Here is a 24,562-nt window from a genome sequence, read left to right as displayed (position 1 = left end):
CCATGTCAACACACCAAAGCCCAGCACACACACATCCATGGCCACAGGCATTCAACAGGGGCCAAATTAGCCAGCTTGATGTTGCCTAGGTAGATCAAAGGGTGATACATTCAGAGCCATATACAGATGACTCAGGATACATCTATTCAATACCGACCTCGATCCATACAGTCTGTATAGTCAGGCAAATCATCTGAACTAAGTTCCCCATTTGTATATGGCGAACACTTGTCTTGCCGTCTTGTGTGCTGCTGCCCCGACCTCATTCTAAGTAACTGAATCGAGGCTCAGTACGGGTCCTTAGAAATGTTTCTCTGAGCACACAGTGGCCTTGACATAAAAATTGATGGCCTTGTGTGTGGGTGTGTTTGTGTCTCCACAGTACGTTCGTGGGAGTGAAATTTGTGAAAGCATGTGCATATGTGTGTGTGTGTGTGTGTGGGGGGGGGGGGTTGTTTGTGTATGCATGTGCATTTGTGTGTGCGTGCGCACACGTTCATGCATCCATATACAGTAATGATCATGAATGGCTGCCCTTGACACATGTCTTGTTTGCAGTTTCACATGTGGAATAGCTGTTTTCACATGTGAAGTCATATTTTCACATGTGAAGTCATATTTCCACATGTAATAAATTTAAAGGTCTCATGTTAACACCACCTCTTCACATGTGAGAAAAAAAAAGTTCTCACCTCACATGTGAATTACAGTTGCACATGTGAAAATCTTACTTTCACATATGGGATTGCATTTTAACAAGTAGAAAACAATCACGTGAAAATCAAATTTGGAGTTTCACATGTGAAAATCAAATTTGCAGTTTCACATGTAAGAAACCGGCACATGTGAAAATCTAACTTTCACATTTGGAATTGCAAGTTACATGTGGTGTTGAAATAGTGTTACACACCAAACATGAAAAGGTGGTGTTAACATGTTGCAGTAGCAATGTTTCCACATATGGAATTGAAAATGATGTAATGCCATTCTGTAAAAAGTTAACTTAGCCTACCTGAGTATAACAATTGAAGTGCGTTAAAAAACATTTTTTAAAGGATTTCTGAGCCATTCATTTGGAGTGTTACTGTTACTGTTGCAGCCGCAAGCCACTCTTCTTCATACCTTGGTTAGTGACTGTTAGAAGAAGCCAAGAGAAAAGAACAGTGGCTAGTGCTCTGTCTCCTTATTTATCCTGTTTAACCCTTTACACTCGTTGGAATTGGCCTATATGGATAGGACTAAACTGAAATGATTCTTCACAGAAGAAATCTGAAAAGCATTTGCATAAGCATGGTAGCAATAGCGGAGGTACATAAAGATGGAGGCCCACATGCATTTGACACACATTTCTTCTTAAACAAAAACTCAGTGGATACCGACAAAACAAGACGTCATATCTGAATTCTGCCATCTATATGCACTTTTGCCATTGAAACGGAACAGTTTGGAGATTATAGGAAAATTATTAGACCAAAGTTGAGGACACAACAGTTCACCTGACACAAGACTGAATCCAAACATTACACTATTGATTATATTATACTGTACATTCACTTTACTTTTCGCTGCATTTGTTGATAACGAAATCTGAAAATACTCTGGATACATTCAATAACATGATAAGAATATTCCTGGAAATGTGGGATAGGTGCAACATAAGACAAAAAATGACAAGGGTTTGAGTGAGAGGACTAACTGGTGTCTCCAAGTGGCCACACACTCTCCAGTGTGCACAGTTCCTAAGTAATTGCAATGCACTTTTATGACTTAAAGAAGAGTCTTCAACTATAAGGTACTTTTTTTTAGATCTCCTAGCTGTACCGTTGAGGAACTAGGGCAAGCACACTTGTAGTTGTTTTGTTTGGAACACAACGCTGCATGCCCGCGATCATACAATTACATTTGTTGTTTACGCAACCCACAAATGGTCCATTATAAATCGCAATCTGGGTCAAGTGGGCATCATTTGAAAGCTTATTGTATTGCCAAAATGACTAGCTAAGTTATAAAATACGACCTTGCAGTGTTGCTCTTTCACAAGGCAATTCAGAGAAATATCGTAATTTTGGTGCGTGTTGAAAAGAGTCATGAGTGAATTCAGGTGTGTGTTCCGCTGCGAATGTTCTTGACAATAGACAAACATACGCTAATTCTGTTCAAAACAAGCCAGGGTACGACGCCATGTCACCTTGTAACTTTACATCAAACATAGTGATCATAAACGTTGATCAAAAATGACATTGACATTTTACCCAAGGGAATAATCCAGAGTCCTCAATGCCCTCAAAAACAGGTCAGTCCCTCCCTCTTACTCTCATTGGCATTGAACCTATTCTCACACACAGATAATTGTGGTTATGAAATAGATTAGGTACAGTTCAATTAGTTTGCCAACTGCCCTACCTTGATCCACAATGTTGGAGCGTAGTATGAATGCAAGGCACGCATTACCAAGGCAGGTTCGCTGTCCATGGTGCTAGTTTTTTATGAACGCCTCAACTGGTGCATTGGTGTGTGTGTGCGTGCCATGCTGTGCCTACCTGTGTGTGTACTGTCTAATATATAGACAATGTTCTTTGTAACAAGAAGTGTAAAGCCCTAATCATAGAATTACATAATCACAATGACATGAATTGAATTATACGGAAATGTGAAGTGCACATTTAGACAGGTTTTTGGCTTGCTTGTATGACATCAAAGCGGTATTTATTATAATCCTCAACGTCTCATCTTTCAAAATACATCGAGTCCTATTAATTTACAACATTTCCCTCACTCAGACAACAAAACATTTACTAAAGTTGCCCAATTCTTAATTTTTTTTGAGAGTACTAATGTTACTGTCTCCAGTACAGCAAATAAATACTTAAATACATGTAATTCCATTCATTCCTATGGAGGACTGCTCTTACTTGGGAGTGCCAATATGGCCGACTTGTGTCTTCAGCGTCTCTCAATTGCCAATACACAGCAACGCATTCTAGGGTTCATACACATCATTGGTCAAAACCCATACAGCGCTGTGAAGTAAAGAGCCTGAACTCTGACGTAATTTAAAGCACGTTACTGTACAGCAACTGCGTTTATCAGTGCTCATATCTGCCATTTTCAACCCGTATATAGGTGTAAAGGGCTACCATGTTAAAACTAGCGCTATCTTGACAGTTAACTCAAGTTCACTTTTTGTCATTTTTGTGCACTTTTTTATTGCATTATCTGAAAGCGTTCAAAATTCACTGAAAACATCCAAGATACATAATCTATACAACAACAACAAAAATGCGATGTCAAAACAAATTGACTTTGAGGTTAAAGAMAGTGTGTTTACCAATTTACCTGATTTTGCTTACTGTTACTTTGGACAAATCAAATATGTCAATATGCAATTAGTCATGATTAATCACATAAAATACTGCAATAAACTCAATTATATTTTGTATCAATTGACAGCCCTACTTGACATTAAAACGTGAAAATGCACATGAAAGAGTAGTGGTTTCTCATGGCGACTTCAAAATGAGTGTTGTCCCTCTTGGTCTTATGGTCAACATGTTGGCTTCTCCCATGGGAGATCAGGGCACTAATGTCCCTCCAGCTGAAAAARAAAATGTGAAATATATAATATCACAGGTCTCCCATGGGAGAAGCCAACATCCTGACCACTACAGTGCATTCGGAAAGTATTCAGACTTCTTCCCTTTTTCCACATTTTGTTACATTTACAGCCTTGTTCAGGTGCATCCTGTTTCCATTGATTATCCTTGATATGTTTCTACAACTTGATTGGAGATCACCTGTGGTAAATTCAATTGATTGGGCATGATTTGGAAAGGCACACGTCTGTCAATGGTGCCACAGTTGACAGTGCATGTCAGAGCAAAAACAAGCCATGAGGTCGAAGGAATTGTCCTTAGAGCTCCGAGATAGGATTGTGTCGAGCCATAGATCTGGGGAAGGGTACCAAAAAATGTCTGCATCATTGAAAGTTCCCAAGAAAACAGTGACCTCCATCATTCTTAAATGGAAGAAGTTTGGAACCACCAAGACTCTTCCTAGAGCTGGCCGCCCGGCCAAACTTAGTAATCGGGGGAGAAGGGCCTTGGTCAGGGAGGTTACCAAGAACCCAATGGTCACTCTAACAGAGCTCCAGAGTTCCTCTGTGGAGATAGGAGAACCTTCCAGAAGGACAACCATCTCTGCAGCACATCACCAATCAGGCCTTTATGGTAGAGTGGCCAGACGGAAGCCATTCCTCAGTACATGACAGCCCGCTTGGAATTTGCCAAAAGCACCTAAAGGACTCTCAGACCATGAGAAACAAGATTTTCTGGTCTGATGAAACCAAAATTGAACTATTTGGCCTGAATGCCAAGCGTCACATCTGGAGGAAACCTGACACAATCCCTACGGTGAAGCATGGTGGTGGCAGCATCATGCTGTGGGGATGATTTTCAGCGACAGGGACTGGGAGACTAGTCAGGTTTGATGGAAAAATGAACGGAGCAAAGTACAGAGAGACTCTTGATGAAAACCTGCTCCAGAGCGCTCAGGATCTCAGACTGGGGTGAAGGTTCACCTTCCAACAGGACAACAATCCTAAGCACACAGCCAAGACAATGCAGGAGTGGCTTTGGGACAAGTCTCTGAATGTCTTTGAGTGGCCCAGCCAGAGCCTGGACTTGAAACTAATCGAATCATCTCTGGAGAGACCTGAAAATAGCTGTGCAGCAATGCTCCCCATCCAACCTGACAGAGCTTGAGAGGATCTGCAGAAAAGAATGTGAGAAACTCCCCAAATACAGGTGTGCCAAGCTTGTAGCATCATACCCAAGAAGATTCAAGGCTGTAATCGCTGCCAAAGGTGCTTCAACAAAGTACTGAGTAAAGGGTCTGAATACTTATGAAAATTTGATATTTAGTTTTTTTTAAATCTTAGAAATTTGCAAAGAAAAATAGAAACCTGTTTTTGCTTTGTCATTATGGGTTCTTGTATGTAGGTTAATGAGGGGGGGAAACGATTTAATCCATTTTAGAATAACAAATGTGGAAAAAGTCAAGGGGTCTGAATACTTTTCGAATGCACTGTATGTGAAACATCATACGTAGGCTATGTTTTTCCTACTTGACATTTTTTCCATGTGATTTGTTCAGGTGAAAATTCATGTGAAACGTTGTTTTCCGAAAACCACGTGTCTAACTCATGAAACTTTCACATCATTTTTTTCCCACATGTGAATTTTTTTTCATGCTTTTCTTGTAAGGGTGCTTTCATTTGATAGCTTGCCGCATGTGGGATTTCCATTCTGTTGCCTTCCTCTAGCTATCAAGGCTCCATGGCAACAGTTTCCTGGTGATCAAGAGGCAAGCCCCCTTGAAGAAGTGAATTATTCGCAGTATATTTCTTCATTGTTGCCCTCAGACCTATCACAGAATGAAATACAACAGGTATATAATATTCATTCCAAATKACATTGACATTTTACCCAAAGGAATAATCCAGAGTCCTCAATGCCCTCAAAAACAGGTCAGTCCCTCCCTCTTACTCTCATTGGCATTGAACCTACTCTCACACACAGATAATTGTGGTTATGAAATAGAAGAGGTACAGTTCAATTAGTTTGCCAACTGCCCTACCCTGATCCACAAAGTTGGAACGTTGTATGAATGCAAGGCATGCATTACCAAGGCAGGTTCGCTGTCCATGGTGCTAGTTTTTCATGAATGCCTCAACTGGTGCATTGGTGTGTGTGTGTGTGTGTGCGTACCATGCTGTGCCTACTTGTGTGTGTACTGTCTAATATATAGACAATGTTCTTTGTAACAAGGAGTGTAAAGCCCTTATTATAGAATTACATAATCACAATTATAGAATCTCTATTGCCCTAATGATCATTAGGTGAGAGTTCCCCCTCACGACTGTGTCCACTGGCCACCTTTCAAAAACCACTCAAGAACAAGAGATTAAAAGCAACCAATAACACACAGTTTACGGTGTGGAGAGGGTGTGGATATTCTTTGCAGCTGTGGCAGCACAAAGACATTTATCAACTTGCATATCAGCATTCTCTGTGTCTCAGATTGCACATCAGCAACCATTCTGTCTCAAATGACCTTAGGATAGATATTAGACCGGCTCTGTTCTTTATGTCAGTTGTATTCTACCAGTTTTATAGACTGTCAAGATTTTGCTGTGTATTGGCGTCATCCGTTGGCCTACATTATTGAATATAACAGATGACAAAGATGTCACCTTGACTATGCACTTTCCATGGTGTTTGGGGTGGAGAATTTGAGACTGAACTGAAGTTCTTCTAGTTGTGTTGTGTATCAGCTGTACAGAAGTTGTGCCGTAGGCGAGCCCTGCCCTGCTGCGAAGGCTGTAAACACATCTGTGACAGCAGCGCCAGAAGCAAGCACGGTTATGCACTCCTGAACTGACACTTGGCTGGCAGAAACTACTGTATGTGGGAAAACATATCCCATGTCTGGGTTAACATCACAGCTTCTTTAGTTGGATGACAGTAAATCCTTGTACCCTGGTGAGAGAGAACATGATCAGATCTATCTCACTTGTGTTTGGTTGTTACAGTAACTAATAGGTCTTTCTTTTGATCGTCATTCAACCATTTGGATGTATACGCATGAAGTTTCTCATGCTCACCTTTCTTTCCAATGAAGGCTTGTTGTCAATTAGTGTTTCACCTCCAGAATGACAGAAGTCTGCCACTACTAACATAACAGTACACACAATCTGATTATGGCAGGTAATATAGCGCAACAATTGTTTTGTCCTCCATTTGGTCTTACCTAAGGGGTACTTCACCTCAGCTGTACTCTTAGCCCACACTATATAATAAAAGCAACTATAGGTAGGTATATTTTCTCTCATAGAAATATGAATGTTATGGCAGATAGTGGAGAACTCTTCAAAACACACTGAACCTCATAACGCCAACCATTTTGAGTTCAGTTAACAGCATATCTTAAAGGTGAAATTGACAATTGTGGTTGCAAAAGCTGCTGTCCAGTTCGATTAGCTTGCAACCTGCAAAGTGTTCCTTATCACTACCCACAATGGTGGATTTTTGTAGCAATGTAACAATGTAAATCATAGTCTCTGTCAACGCATTATCAAATAAGGTAGGTTCGCTGTCCATGGTGCTAGTTTTGCAAACGCCTCAATTGATGCCAACACTTATTCAATATGTGTGTGTGTGTGTGTGTGTGTGCGTATACAGGGGGGGGGAGAGGGGAACGCAGTCTTTATGGTATGAGGTAATCTACATGTGAACCTTATATAGGTAAACTGATTGTTGAACACCTTTACACGTAGCATAATAAGTTGGTCTGAGTATCTGGTTGGTGTTCTACAAATGCGTAGCCTACATCAGGCCAGGGCGATAATTAGGCAACACTGAATAGCGCGCTTCTACATCAGGGTCGGATGCACAAAATGGCACACGATCAATATTTCAATGCAAAGAATAGCAKCGTTTTAGCTCAAATCAGCACCAATTTATTAAACCACGTATTCAGATAAAAGATAACAAATGTACACATATCCATGTTAGTCGCTTCAAAATGTATTCTGTCAGTATCATGCAAATGAAAAGAAACATGTTTTATAATCATTACCTTTCATCCAATCCAGCACTTGCTTAGGTGTCCATTTGCTTATAGGTTCCATCACGAGGGCCATCATCGATGTCTTCAAATCCTTCAAACAAGGACTTGATCGAGCAAGAAAATCGGGTGTCGCAAATCAGAAATGTTGCATCGGTATACCAGAGATCAAATAACATAGGTGCACCTTACTGGGTAAAGGCATGGCTGGTGACAGTATCCTGGGTACGGAATGCTATGGTGCAGTCCACGCGCTCACAGAAACGACTCAGCCGCCTCTCTCTCTCTCTCTCTCTCTCTCACACACACACACACACACAACAGTAGCCTACCTGCCGACCCCACTGTACTGTGTAGAGAAGCGAGTCTCTCTCTGAGTGAGAAAGTCTTGCAACCCCTCCCTCCCCTGCACACCGCAGCATCACATGCTTCATTCCAGAGACACAGGGAATGGTGCAATAATATATAATTACCTGATGCCTTTATAGAGAAACATTGATAGCTGAACGTAAGGCATAACAATTAAGCATATTCTTATATTTTTTACCTTTTTTATCAGGAATATGTTCACCCCCTTAACTGTTTCCAGTTCCAACCAATATGAATAGGAACAGAACCGAAGCCATTGTGTTTTAACCAATAGAAACCTAGCGATGCTTGCATCAATGTCTGTATGGGGGGGGGGGGGGGCTATACAGTATGGGGGAAAACCATATTAAAACTGGGTCACCCTGCAATTTACATTGAAGTAATGACTCAAACAAAACATGCAAGATACAATTGAATGACAGTCTTTTTTCTTCTTCAGTTAGTTACAAAATATCTCAGTTACTGTAAAACCACATCATGACAAATGCTGGGGTATGTGCTTATCATTTCTTTCTGATGTTCCCATGTTTAATTATATAGAAAAGACACATTTTGTAGATACTTATCGACCTATAGCCAAAATAACTACTACAACTACAATCAACTATATATGGTGTGAGCACACTACATGATTCTGTTGCACAACACATCCCTACAGGTCCTCGAACTTCATCCCACTGAGTCCCACCAGGATATGGTTAATAATTCAGTCCTCACTGTGCTGGGTGATGATGACACATCTTTACCTGCTAAACCTATTACTGACTCTTTGGAGATCTGCCCATTTCTTGTATCTTTATTGAAGTCTCCCCATACATCTCACTATATGGTGTAAAATGGCATCAAAATTCATAAACATGAACATTTGGTTCTGGTAAATTATCAGAGGCATGGGCACCACAATCTTTGACCATTACCCACTCCTATGCTGCTCTAACAGTGCCATGCTAATAGTCCTTGGCTTGGCTGGTGTATGACCCAGTGGCTCCCGACAGGGTGTGAAGTGGTGGCATTGGCACTTGCTCCCCACACACACCGGTTTACTGTTAATCCTCTCCCAAGCAGCATATACTAACCATGCTTAAAGTCACTCGATACTGGTTTTCACATTAGATGCACCCATCTAAAATAAAAATGCATGCATTTCTAGCACATGCTATCATATAGTCACACTCACATAAACCTTGCCAGTCATACATCCCTGCCGTTGATGCCTAAGAGGGGGATTTCTGGAATGAAGCTACCCACCTGAGTCATGACATTCACTTGATATGATTGACAATGATCTAGATGGATAGCCCTCCTCAGAGGTAAAATAACAACCTGTCACTAAACCAGAAAGTGTCTGATATGCACCTTATGTTTAGTATACTTTTATACACTGAGTGGACAAAACATTAAGAACACCTGCTCTTTCCATGACATAGACTGACCAGGTGAATCCAGGTGAAAGCTATGATCCCTTATTGATGACACCTGTTAAATCAACTTTAATCAGTGTAGATGAAGGGGAGGAAACAGGTTAAAGAAGGATTTTTAAGCCTTGAGACAATTGAGACATGGCATGTGTATGTGTGCCATGCAGAGGGTGAATGGGCAAGACAAAAGATTTTAGTGCCTTGGAACAGGGTATGGTAGTAGGTGCCAGGCGCACCTGCTTGTGTTAAGAACTGCAACGCTGCTAGGTTTTTCACACTCAACAGTTTCTGTGTGTTTCAAGAATGGTCCACCATCCAAAGGACATTCAGCCAACTTGACACAACTGTGGGAAGCCAACATGGGTCAGCATCCCTGTGGAATGCATTCGACACCCTGTAGAGTCCATGCCCCAATGAATTGAGACTGTTCTTAGGGCAAAGGGGGGTGGAGGGTGCAACTGAATAGTCGGAAGGTCTTAATGTTTTGTACACTTAGTGTAGTCAATTTCACTACCCATTCCAATGGCCAGTTTATTCTCCACAAGACATGACGGCAATAGCTCAGTGCTTTAGCATATTCATGTATTCGATTCAGTCAGTTGCATCTAAGATTAAAAAGCGTTTCAAATTTGGCAGAGCTTGATATGTTGATCTGACACCGATGTGTGTAATGTGCTTTCTTGTCAAAATGTTATGTGACACTTGCAGTTAACATGCAATGTTTATGTATGACAGCAGGTGTCAATATTTTCTAACTCTTTCTGACAACCAAGATAGCAAAATAGCTATTTTTTTACTGTTTAGTAATAGTCTGTGGTTATGACAATATAATTTCAGATCTGCAATATCTGTGAGGAATCATTTCTCAGAAACAAGAACCAAGATGCTTTACAAGGACTAAGTTATCCTTCATCTTACAGTTTGTCTCCTCTTTGTCCTTCAACTTGAAAGCTGGGGATTGTCTCAGGCTCCCAAGTATTACATTATAGGAACTGGTCGCATTTATGAAGTAGATATTATGGACATTGTGGCATTTTCTAAAGATATTTCTTCTAACAATTCAACAAAATGAAGGGATCTCCATCCTAAACTATCAATTTAATTTACCTATTGAACCGAATGCAGTACAACTGACCACCAAGTATACAGATTCAGTACAGAGAAAACGAAACTAAAACTGTAGACCATTCTCAAGTATGTTAGAGTCGGAGGACAAAGTGAAACTACTGCTGGTTTCAGTCAGATGGGCTTTCTTCTAGGCTCAGGGTTGGAGATGCGCAGGTTGGGGGAGCTGAAGTGGGAGCTAGCCACGGTGTAGGTGCTAAGGTAGTGGATGACGATGCTCTGGGCCGTACTGGAGTCCAGGCCGTGGTCCTGACAGAGATGCAGGCTGAGCTTCATTACTGGGGCTGGTATCAGGCCCTGGGGAGGTGTCTGGACCAGGGGAGAGCTGCCCCGGGCCAGGCTGTCCTGCATGTGCTGTCTGTACACCTCCAGCAGCTTACTCTCCAGATAGCCGTTCAGCATGGAATTGGATAGAGGCTCCCTGTTCAGGGTGATGATGCTGCTGTCCATGACTAGGCAACCCTCATCCTGCAGGGGCTGGGACTCCACCTGCACCCTAGGCTCCACAGGCCCTGTGGGTTCCAAGGCCTCCAGCTCTCCCAGGTCCTGAGATTGAAGAAGTGGTCCTTCGAACCCCTCATTCTCCAGCCGCGGGCTCTCTGAGCTCCTGTTTCCCACATGGTCCCCTCTGAGCTGCAGGTCGGGGTAGTCTTTGCAGAAGGTGGTGCAGCACCAGGAGCGATAGAGCTCCAGGTCACCATAGTCGTCACAGTGGCTATTGGGGATGGTGAGGGCATCACTGAGCCTGGTTGTCACTCTAGGATCAGACTGCACCAGACCTTCCATGTTTCCTATGCAGTCCACACACCAGAAGCACATTTAAAAATATGGCAATATAAAATGAAAACAATTATAAAACATCATACTCATCATATATGAACATTGTAAGATTAAGCATATTCTACTGATCCAGAAAGACATGCAGCATTTCAGACAAATCCAAACTGCTTACCTGACATTGAACCTGGGGTCAGAATTATATTGGGGGCAGGATGTGGTGGACGTTCCTGAGCCTTTGTGGAATGGGGGTCACAATCCTCTTCCCTGTACCTGAAGACTCTGATGAAGGCTTCTCCCAACATGACAACCACTACATAACAGTGCAAATTGTCTCAATACAACATAGCAGTAAACCACACCAACTAGCACTTTCAATTGTGATTCTCCATAGATTTTATTCCAGGACTAGCATTAATCTGGTTCCAGGAAACCACCCCAAATAATCATGTTAGCATGACATAGCCTATCAGGTTCGAAAGATAAACAAATATTTATATTCTCTTACCAGATCACATAAAACATAAAATAGTATAAAACACATGAAAGATACTGACAATATCCCTACCTCTGTTTTTATAATAGATGGTGTTCCTTTAGTCTGTCCACTAATAGAAGGTTTACAAGTTATCTACAGATTTCTCTAACTGGTGAGCAGCCACGGTAATGTGCTGTCCCTAATTGTACTGAGCTTCTGAGTAGCAAATGTCAAAAACAGGAAGCATTGTTAGAAATAAAATTAGAACACTCACTGCCCCTGCTTTTCAGCTTCTGCCTTCTGTGGTGTGACATTCCATTTAGAATGTAAGGAGAACTGAAACAATTATGTGACAACAGTATTCTTTGCAATGTTAATTTGAGCTAAACAAGAATAACAAGGAAAGTGGGTAAGAATAAGAGAGACTGAGTAGTAAAGTAACACTATTTTATTATCAAACATGAAAAATATATCATTGAATTAAATATTCTCATATGTGCAAAGCATGTCTTTATCATCTACTAAATTCCTAGTATTTGGGCAATCATTCCACCTTGATTTCAATATGATATTGAACATGGGATACTGCCCAGCATTGACTTGAACTATTGTAACAGTACAAGGTCACCACTTTAAAGACATTGTCAAAAAACACAACATTTGGTCAATTTGATACCATTCTGATTACCTTTCACAACAAAATAAAGCGCTATGATTGGTCTGAGAAGACGTTTTCCAGACGAGCAGTGGCAAGCTGCTGTAGAGCTGAATGGAGGATGACAGGAGAGGGCACTGTGGTCTGCTAATCAAAACCATACGGCTACTGTTGCTCCAGTCCAGCCAAGGACTCTGCTTCCTGTGGGTGGTATGAAAACAGTGCTAAGAAAATGATGCAACACCAGGGTTGAGACCAATTGTATTTATGCTTCCACCAAAAGGTGTATGTAATTTCACGAGAACAATTTTGTGTAAGTATTGTAATGATATAGTACAGTTGCCAACAGAACAGTCTGGACCTGCAGGTCATCCTTCATTGCCTCTATGTTTGGCAAAAGAGCTGTGAAATACATGGTAGTAGCGGAAACAAGCGATCATTCAAAATAGATGGACTGGTAACTTGCACATGAGTATGGTCCTCTGTGTGTGGTTTTGACTGACGGAGTATGTCCATAAGGCCTTGGTCTTTACCTTGGAGCCTGGAGGGGCTGTTAGGCCCAAGAATGCATACACTGCATGCTCCTCACGGGCATCAAAGAAGGCCTCGTAATTCTGCAACAACAATACAAAAGGTAGCTGTCTCACTAAGTTTGTTTCAGAAGGTTATTACAACAGAGATCATGGACATCAACTCCGTCATCAAGAGACTGGGTCAACTCAACATGACAATAGATGGCTGCACAATCCACTCCAACTCCACTGTCAGGAACCTTGGTGTTACATCTGACCCCACTCTGTCATTTGAACCCCACATCTGGAACATCACCAAGTCAGCCTTCTTCCACCTCAAAACATCTCACGACTCAGATCTTCTCTCACTGACCCCGCTGCTGAAACCCTCATTCACGCCTTTGCTTTATCACGCCTGGACTACTGCAACGCCATTCAGACTCCAAAACACTGGACAGACTTCAACATATTCAAAATTCAGCTGCATGAGTCCTCACACACACCAAACCTCGGGACCCCCCCCCACCCTCATCAAACTCCACTGGCTCCCAGTTCAATATAGGATCATCTTCAAATTGCTCATGCTCACCTACAAAGCACTCAATGGACTGGCGCCAACATACCTTACTGGCCTCCTGCACCCCTACACTCCCAACCTGTTCACTGTGCTCCTCTGACACCGGCCTCCTCACCCTCCCTCACACCAGGCTCCGCTCCATGGGAGACCAGGCTTTTAGCAGGGCAGTTCCCCAACTCTGGAACTCCCTCCCTCTCCATGTCAGAACTTCACAATCCATACACATATTCAAGTCCACACTAAAGACACACCTCTTCACACATGCTTACCCGTACACTCTGTTGTCTTAGCTTTTATCCTCTGTCTAGTTCACCTCCCTGGTTAGTCTGTGCTTATGTTTAGTATACTTTTATACACTGAGTGTACAAAACATTAAGATTACCTACTTTTTCCATGACAGACTGACCAGGTGAATCCAGGTGAAAGCTATGTTCCCTTATTGATGTCACTTGCTAAATCCACTTCAATCAGTGTAGATGAAGGGGAGGAGACAGGTTAAAGAAGGATTTTGAAGCCTTGAGACAATTGAGACATGGCATGTGTATGTGTTCCATTCAGAGGGTGAATGGGCAAGAAAAAATATGTAAGTGCCTTTGAACGGGGTATCTTTGAACGGGGTATGGTAGTAGGTGCCAGGCACACCGGTTTGTGTCAAGAGCTGCAACCTGCTGGGTTTTTCACACTCAACAGTTTCCCATGTGTATCAAGAATGGTCCACCACCCAAAGGACATCCAGCCAACTTGACACAACTGTGGGAAGCATTAGAGTCAACATGGGCCAGCATCCCTGTGGAATACTTTCGACACCTTGTAGAGTCCGTACCCAACGAATTGAGACTGTTCTGGTTTTCCTAATGTTTGGTATATTCATATTCTTAATTATTTGAATACATGATTTTATAGCTTTTTACCCTGCTGATGTTCTTGTGTTTGTAAAGTAACTTTGGGTGTCGTGAAAAGCACTTAAAATAAAATGTATTATTATTTATCATTATTACACAAATTGTTACAAAGGTACCGGGCTGCAATATTCTCACAGAGTATGTTGAGAATGTCTACCTTCAATTAGAACAGAAAAAATATAAACCAGGCACTTTTGGTTATCAAAGCATACTTTTCTTTACTATGCAGTTGCTAGCATACTGTCCTTTGACCTCTCATCAGCTTCAGACAGTAAGCTTCACTACACTGTGAAGGGGTCAGTACAGTACAACACTCACCCCACAGTAATGTTCTTCATTAAATATCTGTGGAGGCAGGGGGACCCCCGTCATTGGTCGGAAGTCCTCAGGTACGTTCTCCCTCATCCACTTCCTGTTGTCTTCACTAGTTACGATGTCACACTCCTTAAAGTCAATCTTGTTGACAGTTAGGAAACCCATGATGTCTTGCTGCTGCTTCTTAATCTACAGGCAGAAAGAGGATGAGATATATAATTAGGTCATGTAATAATAAGGGATGCATGGTATATCAGTGTGCATATTGGAATCAGCCGATATTAGCTAAAAATGGCAACATCGGCATCAGCCCGATGTCTAGTTTAACGCCGATGTGCAAAACCGATGTCAAAGCTGACGTGCATACCTATATAACATAGGTAGATGACGTAATGACGCCACAAAAATACAGTAATACACAGAACAAAAGCAGAAAAATACTAAGCACACACTTGCAACAAGTAAACAAGTTCAAGTGGAGCAGTCATTTTGAAAGAGTAAGAAAATTTCAGTGAGACAACTCAAAGGCAAAATCCATTAACGGCAAGATAATGGAATTCATTGCCCTTGACAATCAACCATTCTCTGTCGTGGATGATGTTGGCTTTCACTGACTGGTCGAGCCCCGGTACGCACTATTTTTCAGATGTTGCCCTACCGGAGTTACACAGTATTATTGCAACGCACATCTATGAGCTACTTGCTATGGGCGTCACTGCTATTAGCTTCACGACTGACATTTGGACCAGCGATGTCAGCCCCATGAGCATCCTGAGTCTGACAGCACAGTGGGTCAATAAGGATTTCGTACTGAGGAAAGCCGTATTGCATGCTCAAGAATGTGCTGGTTCTCATACCGGCGCTGTCATTTCAATGGCATTTGAGAACATGTTTGAAACTTGGAAACWWGAACACWCTCCTAGCGCCATTCGAACAACTGACTCGAGTAATAAGCTAATCAACTGCGTCTGCAGCAGACGTGATACCCTCTGTCATGGCATTGAAACGCCTGCTCAACAAAACTGCCGACACAGACCGTGGAGTTAACATTTGCAAAAGTACTCAAGGCTGTGAACAAGATTCGGTGGCATTCTCTCTGAGCCTCTTTACTGTGCCGCCACCATGCTCGATGCTAGGTACAAGGACCGCTACTTTGTTGCAGACAAGAAACAGGGTTTACGTGAAATGTTACATACACAGCTGGACAAGATGGAAACGGACACAGTGACAGTGCGCACCGAGGAAGAGAGGTCACGGACAGACAGAGCTAAAACTTCACTTCTTGACATGTATGATGAAATCCTGTTTGAGAATGAAACGACTCTACAAATGAACAACGAAACAGCACAGCAAGTMAGTGAAAGAAATAGGTTTTGATTAGGTTTTACTGGTAATGGGGACATACGTAAATGCCAACAAAATAACTTTTTGGTCAGTGTGATGTGTGTGTAGCCTTTATTTTAACTAGGCAAGTCAGTTAAGAACAAATTGTTATTTACAATGACGGCCTACCCCAGCCAAACCCGGACGACGCTGGGCCAATTGTGCGCCGCCCCATGGGACTCCCAATCTCGGCCGGATGTGATACAGCCTGGATTCGAACCAGGGACTGTAGTGATGCCTCTCGCACTGAGATGCAGTGCCTTAGACCGCTGCGTCCATGTGTGTGTAACTATTTAACTGTACTAGAATSCTTAAAAGACMGCTAAAATTGTAAATATTGGTTATCGTTATTGTTTTTTTTGGCAAGCAAAATATCGGACATCGGCCAAAAATGTCATATCGGTGCATCCCTAGTAATAAAGACACAATAATAATACTGTTTTGATGTGTAATAAAGTGTGGAGTATGGGGAGATAAGCCTCTATTCACTTTGCAGAGCCTCTGCAGCTGGGCTGCATTCTACAGGAGAGCCTGGGGACTGAGACGGACCCAATAAGGCCTCTGTGCAACCAGGATCAGCTCAGAAGACAGGCACAGACCAAATATGGCAGTAGGAGGAGAGCCCAGTGTTCCAATGCAACCACTTCTGTTCTGTCTAAACTTTGCACTGCACATAGAAGCCTGTCTAGAAAATCCTTTATAGACAACATTTTGACTTGCAAATTTACAGTAAGCAATAATATCCGTCATTTCAGACCAGATAATTCAGAGGTTATCTGAGGCAGTCATTCTGTAGTCAACATCTGATGCTCTTTGACTGATTCTTTAGAGAGTGATGTAATTGGGTGAGGTATGAAGTTCAGATGTCCAAAGACTGATCCTGTCCAGCTGTTCTGGCAAAGGTCCTTTAGTCTAGGCGTGTTGTTTTGCAGTATGTAGGGAAGGAGTGGTGGCACACAGGAAACAGGAAAATGGAGGAAGGTTGTGGTGGGGGAGTCAACATCTGATGGTAGAGTCTAGTTAAGTTTGACCCCTCACCCTCACCACAAGGCAATTTGTACGAAAACAGTTGCATGAAAACATCTGATCTGTTTAACCAAGTGCTTTACCTAAACATTCTTGTCTGCATGCTCACTCATAAAAACATTCCTACACAGAGGGGGTAAGAGACTGATATTCTTACAGACAATGAATATGTGATTATGTATCCTCTTTTGATTTTATACTGTGCTGTAAATGCATTTTAGATACAATACAATCATAGTTTTGTGTTAACACTAAATTAACAATATATACAAATTAATGGAATAATAGTCATATGACAAATCAATATCTCCCAAATTGAAGGCCCTCTTTATCAAATCATTGTTTTAGGTTAATTACAATAGCCTATGCATTGTCATGCATGAGAAGCCTATAGAATCGAATGTATTTGTGCAGCTGTCAGTCCCAGCTTCTACTCTATTGCTCGGGACATCCCATGCACAACTTGTAGAACTTTCAAAAGCAAGATCATTTCCATAGAGCTTAATACATTTAATATGATAGAGTCTGCGTAGCTACAACACAATAGCTCATTTGTATGAGCCCGAAACACCTAATGCAAATACTTTGAATTTGCCAAGAAAATGTACATAAACGGTCAATATGCTATAAGGCTTACTCAATACTCAAGATTTCTTACCGCTGTCGATCCAGAGGAGGATGCTATAAAGACTTTTATTACCATGGCTGTTTGGTTCACTCCCCAAAACCCAAGTGAGCAAAGCACGGACGTCTCCAAATGATCTCCCTCTCTCTCTTTTTCTCTCACTCTCTTTCTCGCTCTCTCTCTAACACTGTAACAACAGCTGGAAATCAGATCTCTGAAAACAATTGGGAACACTTCAAACTATATATTGTAGTGGTTTCTAAATGCATTTTCAAATACATTTGATTATGTTAATATTTTGTTATCCTATTCATATAGTCTATAAATACGTAATAAATGCTCCTCACATATTTTTCAAGAATTGCAATTCAAATAATTGAAATAAAGCTAATAGATGTACTCAGACATAAGGAAAATATAGTAATAGGCTCATAACCTTCTAACTACTATATACTATATACTGTCTGAAAAGAGAATAAGCCTATGAAAAATCCGGGTGATTATACCCTATGAACGTTCCGCCTACTTCCTGGTGTAAAACTGTTTTTGCATGGGCGTCATGCTTATATAATCAAATTCATGAAAATATGGTCATTTAAGATATATGTAACATGATATTCATATTCGTGGATTAATTTACACCCAATAGCTTTCACGAAGGTTTTCGATTTTGAAAACGCAATCGAAAACCTTCATTAAAGGCATCAAGTCAACGAATTAATCCACGAATATAATTTTACAAATATCGTAAATGACCACGTTTTCATGAATTTGATTATAGAAATCTGAAGCCCGTTCAAAAACAGTACCGAATCTGCAACATAAAGTCGGCGGGACTTTCATAGGGTATTTGGCAACGTCATTTAGTACCACAGTATGAGTCATAATACCCATGAAACCTAGCGGTAAAACTCGGAAATGGTTCCAATCGGTTATCAAAACATCATGCCAGGGTAAGCCTATACGAAACACAGCCCTTATTTGAAGTGTTTCTAAAATTCCCTATGGGAAAATGAATGGTGTAAAAACGATTGGAACCATTTCCCTGTTTGACCACTGGGTTTAATGGGTATTATGACACCTCCACTGTGGGACTCTATTTGGTACCGTCTTCCAATGTTTTAATGTTAAGAGCAGTGTTGTGTTCGAGACCGATTTCAAGGCGAAGAACGGAGGTGGGGCGAGACCGAGACCAGAAAAATGTGAGTCCAATTCAAGACCTTGATTGTAATTTTGTCAAATCACCACCATAATAAGAGTTCTGAAATGTGAACATTTTGAACAACATATGGATTCTTTAGACATTCAAAATAGTGAGAAAATGCTGTTGAGGAAAAAAAGAGCCACTATGAATTATTACTAATCCAAACACAGTGGGGAACAATGGGCCTTCTACGCCTTCAGAGAGAGGCTAAGGATTTATAAAATGATAATTTTATTATTTTCAATGATCTGATTTAATCTCTTCAATATTTGTTGGAACGGGTTAACACTAAAGAAGAAGAAAAAATATCCAATCAGGATTTTTCTTTTGCTGGTCTCTGGGGGGAGAAATCTAGCTAGCCAAGTCAGTCATTGGCTAGGCCACCATAAGTTAGATAAAGGCATCTGCCATTCAACTGTATTAGGGCAACAATTTGGAGTGACAGTGGACTCAACCAATCACATTTTGACTTAATGAGTGGGACCGTTTTTACAAAAACTTATGGTAACTTCTGCTGCCTTGAAGGCCAACAGGTCACAATAGAGAGCAGTAGTTTTCCCATGGTCTAGCTAGCTAGCTTTTGTTGTCGGCTAGTTTGCACTGGCTGCAGCGGGTGTTATCAAAGAGGATTGTTGGTCATTTGTTAGCTTTTCCTTTTCAAGAATGACTTTCAACAATACGTTTCAAATGATTATCTGGTGAGTGGAACTGTGATTATTGCAGTGTGCTTTCTGTTAGCCATCTCTTTTAAAATAACTTGTGTGTGTGAAGCATTGCCGTRAGTTCCACTTTAAATGCCAATCTTATTAATCTGTTCATATACACCTCCAGGAAGAATAACACTTACATTTCTGAGAACCGATGACTTAGATATGGTCATTTTCACATTTTCCTAAATTCTTAAAATGTTGTGAAAATTCTATAGCAGTATAGAGAGGAAAGCAGCTGTGCATTTGGACAATTTAATTGACACTGCAGTGAATAAAACCAAACTACCGGAGTCTACACAGACCGGTGCGCTATAGCCAATCAGAGGTACAGTAGACCTTTATACAAACAAGCCATTTGCCACATGGGCCTGCCATCATTCACTTTGAATTGGACTGTGTTTACAGTCAGTTGCACCAGCGTGACTTTAGATCATCAGAATGGATTTGCCAAAAGCCACAAAATAAACCTGAATGGATATATGTTAACACCACGGGAGTCCTCTTACATTTGGTAACTTTACAGTCCTATTGATCATACAACCATGAAAAGGTAGGTAATGCTAGCCAGAGCAAGATGAGCTAAAATCTAAGGAAGGAACATTAGATAAACCCTCAAACTTTTTAAGCTAGTTTGTCAATAAAATTGCACTGATAAACGATGGGGAACTGTAGCCTCTTCTTCTTTCTGCAGCTTGCCTGCCGATGCATGCTTGGTTGGCACAAGCATGCAAACTGGCTAAAGTTGGAGAGCTTGCTACTTCCAGACACAAATGAGAGACCACGTCACTGACCATTTTACTTGCCGTAGCAGAGCTGGTTAGGCTGTTTACATGTTATGTAGAGCGTTCTTGACTAACTTATTTTTCCTACGTTTACTGACACCTGTCATTCAGCAGGTGTTGCATGTTCGTAAATTCATCAGTTCTGTGCTCTAGCACACACAGACGAGTGCTCTGAAATCGGAGTAGATGGCCAGAGTGAATTTGCGAATGCAAGAKATATACTAACTGTATAACAGTCGTTCAAGTTCTTGCTAGCTAACAAAATGACACATCTGCATCTCCATCTTTGTATAGCCACCGAAAAACGATGAGGGGAAGTCATTAACACCCACTCCTCTAATGGCATGAAATGACATCTTCCTAGCAGCTATCTAACGTTAGGATCTGTGTTGGGCTAGCATAAATAGATTTGCGCTCTCAAAATCACACTTTTTGTTGAGGAAAAACAAAAACAAACAAATTCGAAATCCACAGCAATGCTTAAACCACATCAATCTGGTAGTCCTGTCAGGGCCTGGCTCCCCAGTGGGTGGGCCTCTGTCCACCCAGGCCCATCCATGTCCAAGACCCTGATGCAAACAAGCATGATGACAATTGCGCATCACAAATAGCCTACTAACCAACACTTCGGATTAAACTTTTTCAATACCTGGTTTGCATACCCATTGTTGCTTTAGTTAGCATTCACTGGTAGATATCATACATTGAAACGTCTTTCGTACCCTACCTGCTACTGATGTCATTCATCTGTCAGCTGCTCCATGCCAAAACCAGCTGAGAGCTGCACACTCTTGCTCCTGGCAGATGATATTCCACTGAAACTAGGCTGTGTCCAGCGCGCGTGCTTTGCGATTGTGTAGGATACTTTGAATTATTTCTCTTGTACGACATAATTGATAAATCGTATACCTACACTACATTGATACGCATAAATAGGGATTAAGAAGTGAGTATAAGCAATGGCCATGGGAGAAGAAAAAAAATGTTATAGGTTTAAACCTGCGTATACCCTCCACTACACCACTGGCACTTTTTGTGTTTTACAAAAAGTGCACTATCCTACTTGAGTGCGCTGGTGTTACGGTTGCTGTCCTAACAGAATCACGAACCTGTCACACACTGGAGGCCTATAGGTTCGCTACAGCGCAAACATGTCTATAATAGATAAAGGCTGTTAAGATATTAACGTTTCAAGAAAGGAGTGTATATATTAGGCCTGGCGAAGCGGTTTTATGCGCTGGTTGAATAGAAGCTGATAATTCCGTTTTTTACTCGGCTGGTCGCGGGAAGAAATTACGTGTCCAAGACCGAGACACTCAATATGTGGTCTCGAGTACTACAACACTGGTTAAGCGCACGAATGCTTGCACAATTGCAACATTATAACGCATGCTATTGCTTATTTTCATGCGCCAGTCAGTGGATACTGTTACAAAACATGATTACATCATTCACGTTCACTAGGAATTTGGCGCGTAAATGAACTACGTTAAAAATCTTTATTTTTGGGACACCTTATGCCATCCTTTGATTGGCCAAGCATAACATCAGTCACTATTTAACCGCACCTATCCCCACCCCCATCCAACCACTGGGTTTAATGTGCTATATGTTTACTACAGTATTAGTAATAAGAGAACGCCACTCTACAAACTGTGAACTCAATCACWAAATATAGCTCTTTAGTTTCATTAAAGAAGAGAACCTACATTTCAACATGCCCAAGAGAAAGGTATGTAGAGTTTAGATTAGTATGCGGATATACTTTTTGCCCGTATAAATCAGTCTGATATTATGAAGCTTTCGAGGCAACGGAGATTTAATACAAATCTGCCATAGGAATTTGTTCACTCTTGTAAAAAAAAACAATTAGAAATAATTATTAGATTTTTTTGGTTTGCAAATATCGCCGTATTTTCCAGGATTTAGAATGTTTTTTGCGATTTATTTAAGAGGCGTAAACAATCTTGTCTGAAGCCAGACTGGATCCCCATGCTATTGAAACCWCAAGCAGCCATGCTTTGCAGTTCCAATCCCATCCATCTCGAACACAGCGAAACAAAACGGATGCCTTTTGACAGAGCGTGTAAATCTGCATTGAGGGGGGTATAGTTTTTACTTAATTTTTCATTTTTTTCCCTCGATAATTTCATTTTAAGACCGTCGCAAATGTTAATTATTTGAATGATTTCTTTGTTCATCGCGTTAAATGGGTGCTATTGCCCCTTATCACCAGATGGCGGAATACAATTGATTCTTCCCCTCCCCCTTATACATTTGGCGAAAACCGATGAAGACTAATGTCCCACTGAAAAAAGTAATGGTGCAACTGCTTCTGCTACTCAACGCATAGAATTTGAAGCGCTTGTCTAGAATGAGTAGAGGCTGTCTGTATGGGCAAAGTGTAGGCTATTGCCTATGTTTGCAAGGGGCTAAGTAAGTTTGTCAACTTGGAGTTACTCATTTTAAACAATAGGTAAATATTCAGCGTTATTATGTTGGGAAACAAAAGCATGCATATCTATCATCTTAAATAATGTATTTTTCATAAATTTTGCAGGGAGCTGATGGCGATGTCAAGGAGGAGGTAAGTTATATACACACACTGAATATCACCCTTGTTGAATAGSCTACAGGTTGTAATCTTCACCATGATTAAAATCCTCAATAGTGATCACTGGTGATTTTATCAAATTATTTGGTTGTAAAAACCAGAAAATACACCCAATAGTTAAAAGATAATGCATTCTTGAAATAAGGAAATATTCAATTGTCTGCATTATGAAAATACATCAAGCATCCTCATTCAATTCCTTTAGAAATGTTGTCACACACCTTTGAGTAGTATTGTTATTTTTCGTTACATTAGCCTTCAAGGAGATCTGCACGGTTGTCATCGGTGAGTAAATTCGTATAATTTTTTTTTTTTTTTTTTACAAATGTACATCTTCCTTTTGGAATTTGTTCTTTGATAAAGGGCATAAGCACAACTTTTTTTAAATCGATAATGTGTTTTTTGTCCTGTTTCATGGTATGCAATTCATTGCTTTGAGAACCAATATAGTCTTCTGTATTTTTCAGAAACCAGTACCTTCAAAACCATCATCAAATCCAAAAAAGCCAGCTAAGGTAATATTTACCTTTTTTCAATATCTACTCATTTACATGATTAAGTATAAATATGCCTATAATGTGATTAATATGTCATTGTTCTCTTTCTGGCACATTCCCATATTAAATGTTTAGACAATTTCTTGATTCGGGGGTGCCAGGCAAAGACAATTTGACATATATGCATGTATATTGACCCCACAGAAAGAAAAAGAAGCAAACAACAAGAAGAAGGCAAAGGCAGCAGCGGTCAAGGAGCCTAAAGAGGAGACCCAGACTGAAAATGGCGAGATCAAGACAGATGAAGTATGTCATGCCATATCAGTGATACACGGTCTCTTTTCTTTTACCAATTATTTTTACTTTAAATATTATCTTGAAGGTTGATGTTTTTAGTTAGTTGTTGTATCTTACTATTTCTGGAGGCAAATCCATCTAAAAGCATTAATCATTCAGGATTCTCAGTGTCTCACAGTGAATGGCTCTTTTGTCACCTTACAGGTAGAGACTCCAGAAGAGAAGACTGAGTAGCACTGCTCCCGTCCATCCAATCCCCTCCCTTGTATGGCCCCCAAGTCTCATATGTTATCCCTAAAACCTCCATTACCTTAACAGAGGAATATTTTTATCAACAATTTTGTAATTATTGGTACAGGGTTTTAGCTAAAAAAAAACAGCTAAATATGGAGGATTGTTCTGTTGTGCAGTGGTCATAAAGGGTTTTTAAGCAAACATAATTACGGTTTTGTTTTTTATTAGTGTTGGGACTTTTAAAAATAATACTGGATGGCAGACTAATTGCAGGTGGTATAGTGTCACATTGTAGGTTCGCCAACTCAGAACATTTCACTTTTGTAGGTGGTTGTATTTTTACCCTTTATGTACAGTGGTTTTTCTTTGGGAGGGGTTTACTTATTTTCAACTTGATTGTAAGCAATTTTGGAAACATTTTAAACATTCCAGGCTTAAA

At 40.8% G+C, this 24,562-nt stretch overlaps 4 protein-coding genes across 8 annotated transcripts in view; 1 reads left to right on the top strand and 3 right to left on the bottom strand.

Annotated features, from left to right (window-relative positions):
* The window catches only part of LOC111950896 (connector enhancer of kinase suppressor of ras 2-like), a 55,464-nt gene extending 47,447 nt beyond the window's left edge, over window positions 1-8,017 (bottom strand). For both annotated transcript variants that reach the window (XM_023968817.2, XM_023968818.2), the window contains exon 1: window positions 7,636-8,017. In XM_023968817.2, the coding sequence (XP_023824585.1) occupies window positions 7,636-7,702 (67 nt within the window). In that variant the 5' untranslated portion in view covers window positions 7,703-8,017. The remainder of the gene's footprint in view (window positions 1-7,635) is intronic.
* A 455-nt stretch (window positions 8,018-8,472) lies between these two features.
* On the bottom strand, window positions 8,473-12,136 carry LOC139022475 (TLR adapter interacting with SLC15A4 on the lysosome-like). Its single transcript, XM_070434526.1, has 3 exons — window positions 11,881-12,136; window positions 11,488-11,625; window positions 8,473-11,326 (listed from the first exon to the last, which is right to left on the bottom strand). Exons 2-3 carry the CDS (start codon window positions 11,615-11,617, stop codon window positions 10,650-10,652), a joined length of 807 nt encoding a protein of 268 aa, XP_070290627.1. The 5' UTR covers window positions 11,618-11,625; window positions 11,881-12,136; the 3' UTR covers window positions 8,473-10,649.
* Window positions 12,137-12,223: 87 nt separating this feature from the next.
* Window positions 12,224-18,315, bottom strand: LOC111950413 (adapter SH3BGRL). Of its 2 annotated transcripts, none has more exons than XM_023967972.2 (4): window positions 17,819-18,315; window positions 14,755-14,940; window positions 12,979-13,059; window positions 12,224-12,646 (listed from the first exon to the last, which is right to left on the bottom strand). In XM_023967972.2, exons 1-4 carry the CDS (start codon window positions 17,861-17,863, stop codon window positions 12,611-12,613), a joined length of 348 nt encoding a protein of 115 aa, XP_023823740.1. In that variant the 5' UTR covers window positions 17,864-18,315; the 3' UTR covers window positions 12,224-12,610. The 2 variants fall into 2 exon arrangements, with proteins under 2 accessions (XP_023823740.1, XP_023823741.1); XM_023967973.2 differs by having other exon boundaries at window positions 17,798-18,307.
* A 400-nt stretch (window positions 18,316-18,715) lies between these two features.
* Window positions 18,716-24,329, top strand: LOC111950414 (non-histone chromosomal protein HMG-14A). 3 transcript variants are annotated; one of them, XM_023967975.2, is made up of 6 exons: window positions 18,716-18,987; window positions 23,042-23,068; window positions 23,351-23,380; window positions 23,563-23,610; window positions 23,797-23,898; window positions 24,094-24,329. In XM_023967975.2, exons 1-6 carry the CDS (start codon window positions 18,910-18,912, stop codon window positions 24,121-24,123), a joined length of 315 nt encoding a protein of 104 aa, XP_023823743.1. In that variant the 5' UTR covers window positions 18,716-18,909; the 3' UTR covers window positions 24,124-24,329. The 3 variants fall into 3 exon arrangements, with proteins under 3 accessions (XP_023823743.1, XP_023823746.1, XP_023823744.1); XM_023967978.2 differs by lacking the exon at window positions 18,716-18,987 and adding an exon at window positions 22,064-22,213; XM_023967976.2 differs by lacking the exon at window positions 18,716-18,987 and adding an exon at window positions 22,220-22,917.
* The last annotated feature ends 233 nt before the right edge of the window (window positions 24,330-24,562 follow it).

Source organism: Salvelinus sp. IW2-2015, linkage group LG23 (genome assembly GCF_002910315.2).
Source record: "Salvelinus sp. IW2-2015 linkage group LG23, ASM291031v2, whole genome shotgun sequence".
Classification (NCBI taxonomy): Eukaryota; Metazoa; Chordata; class Actinopteri; order Salmoniformes; family Salmonidae; genus Salvelinus; species Salvelinus sp. IW2-2015.
Note: the sequence above shows the minus strand (reverse complement) of the source record. Positions and strands in the feature narration are given on the sequence as shown.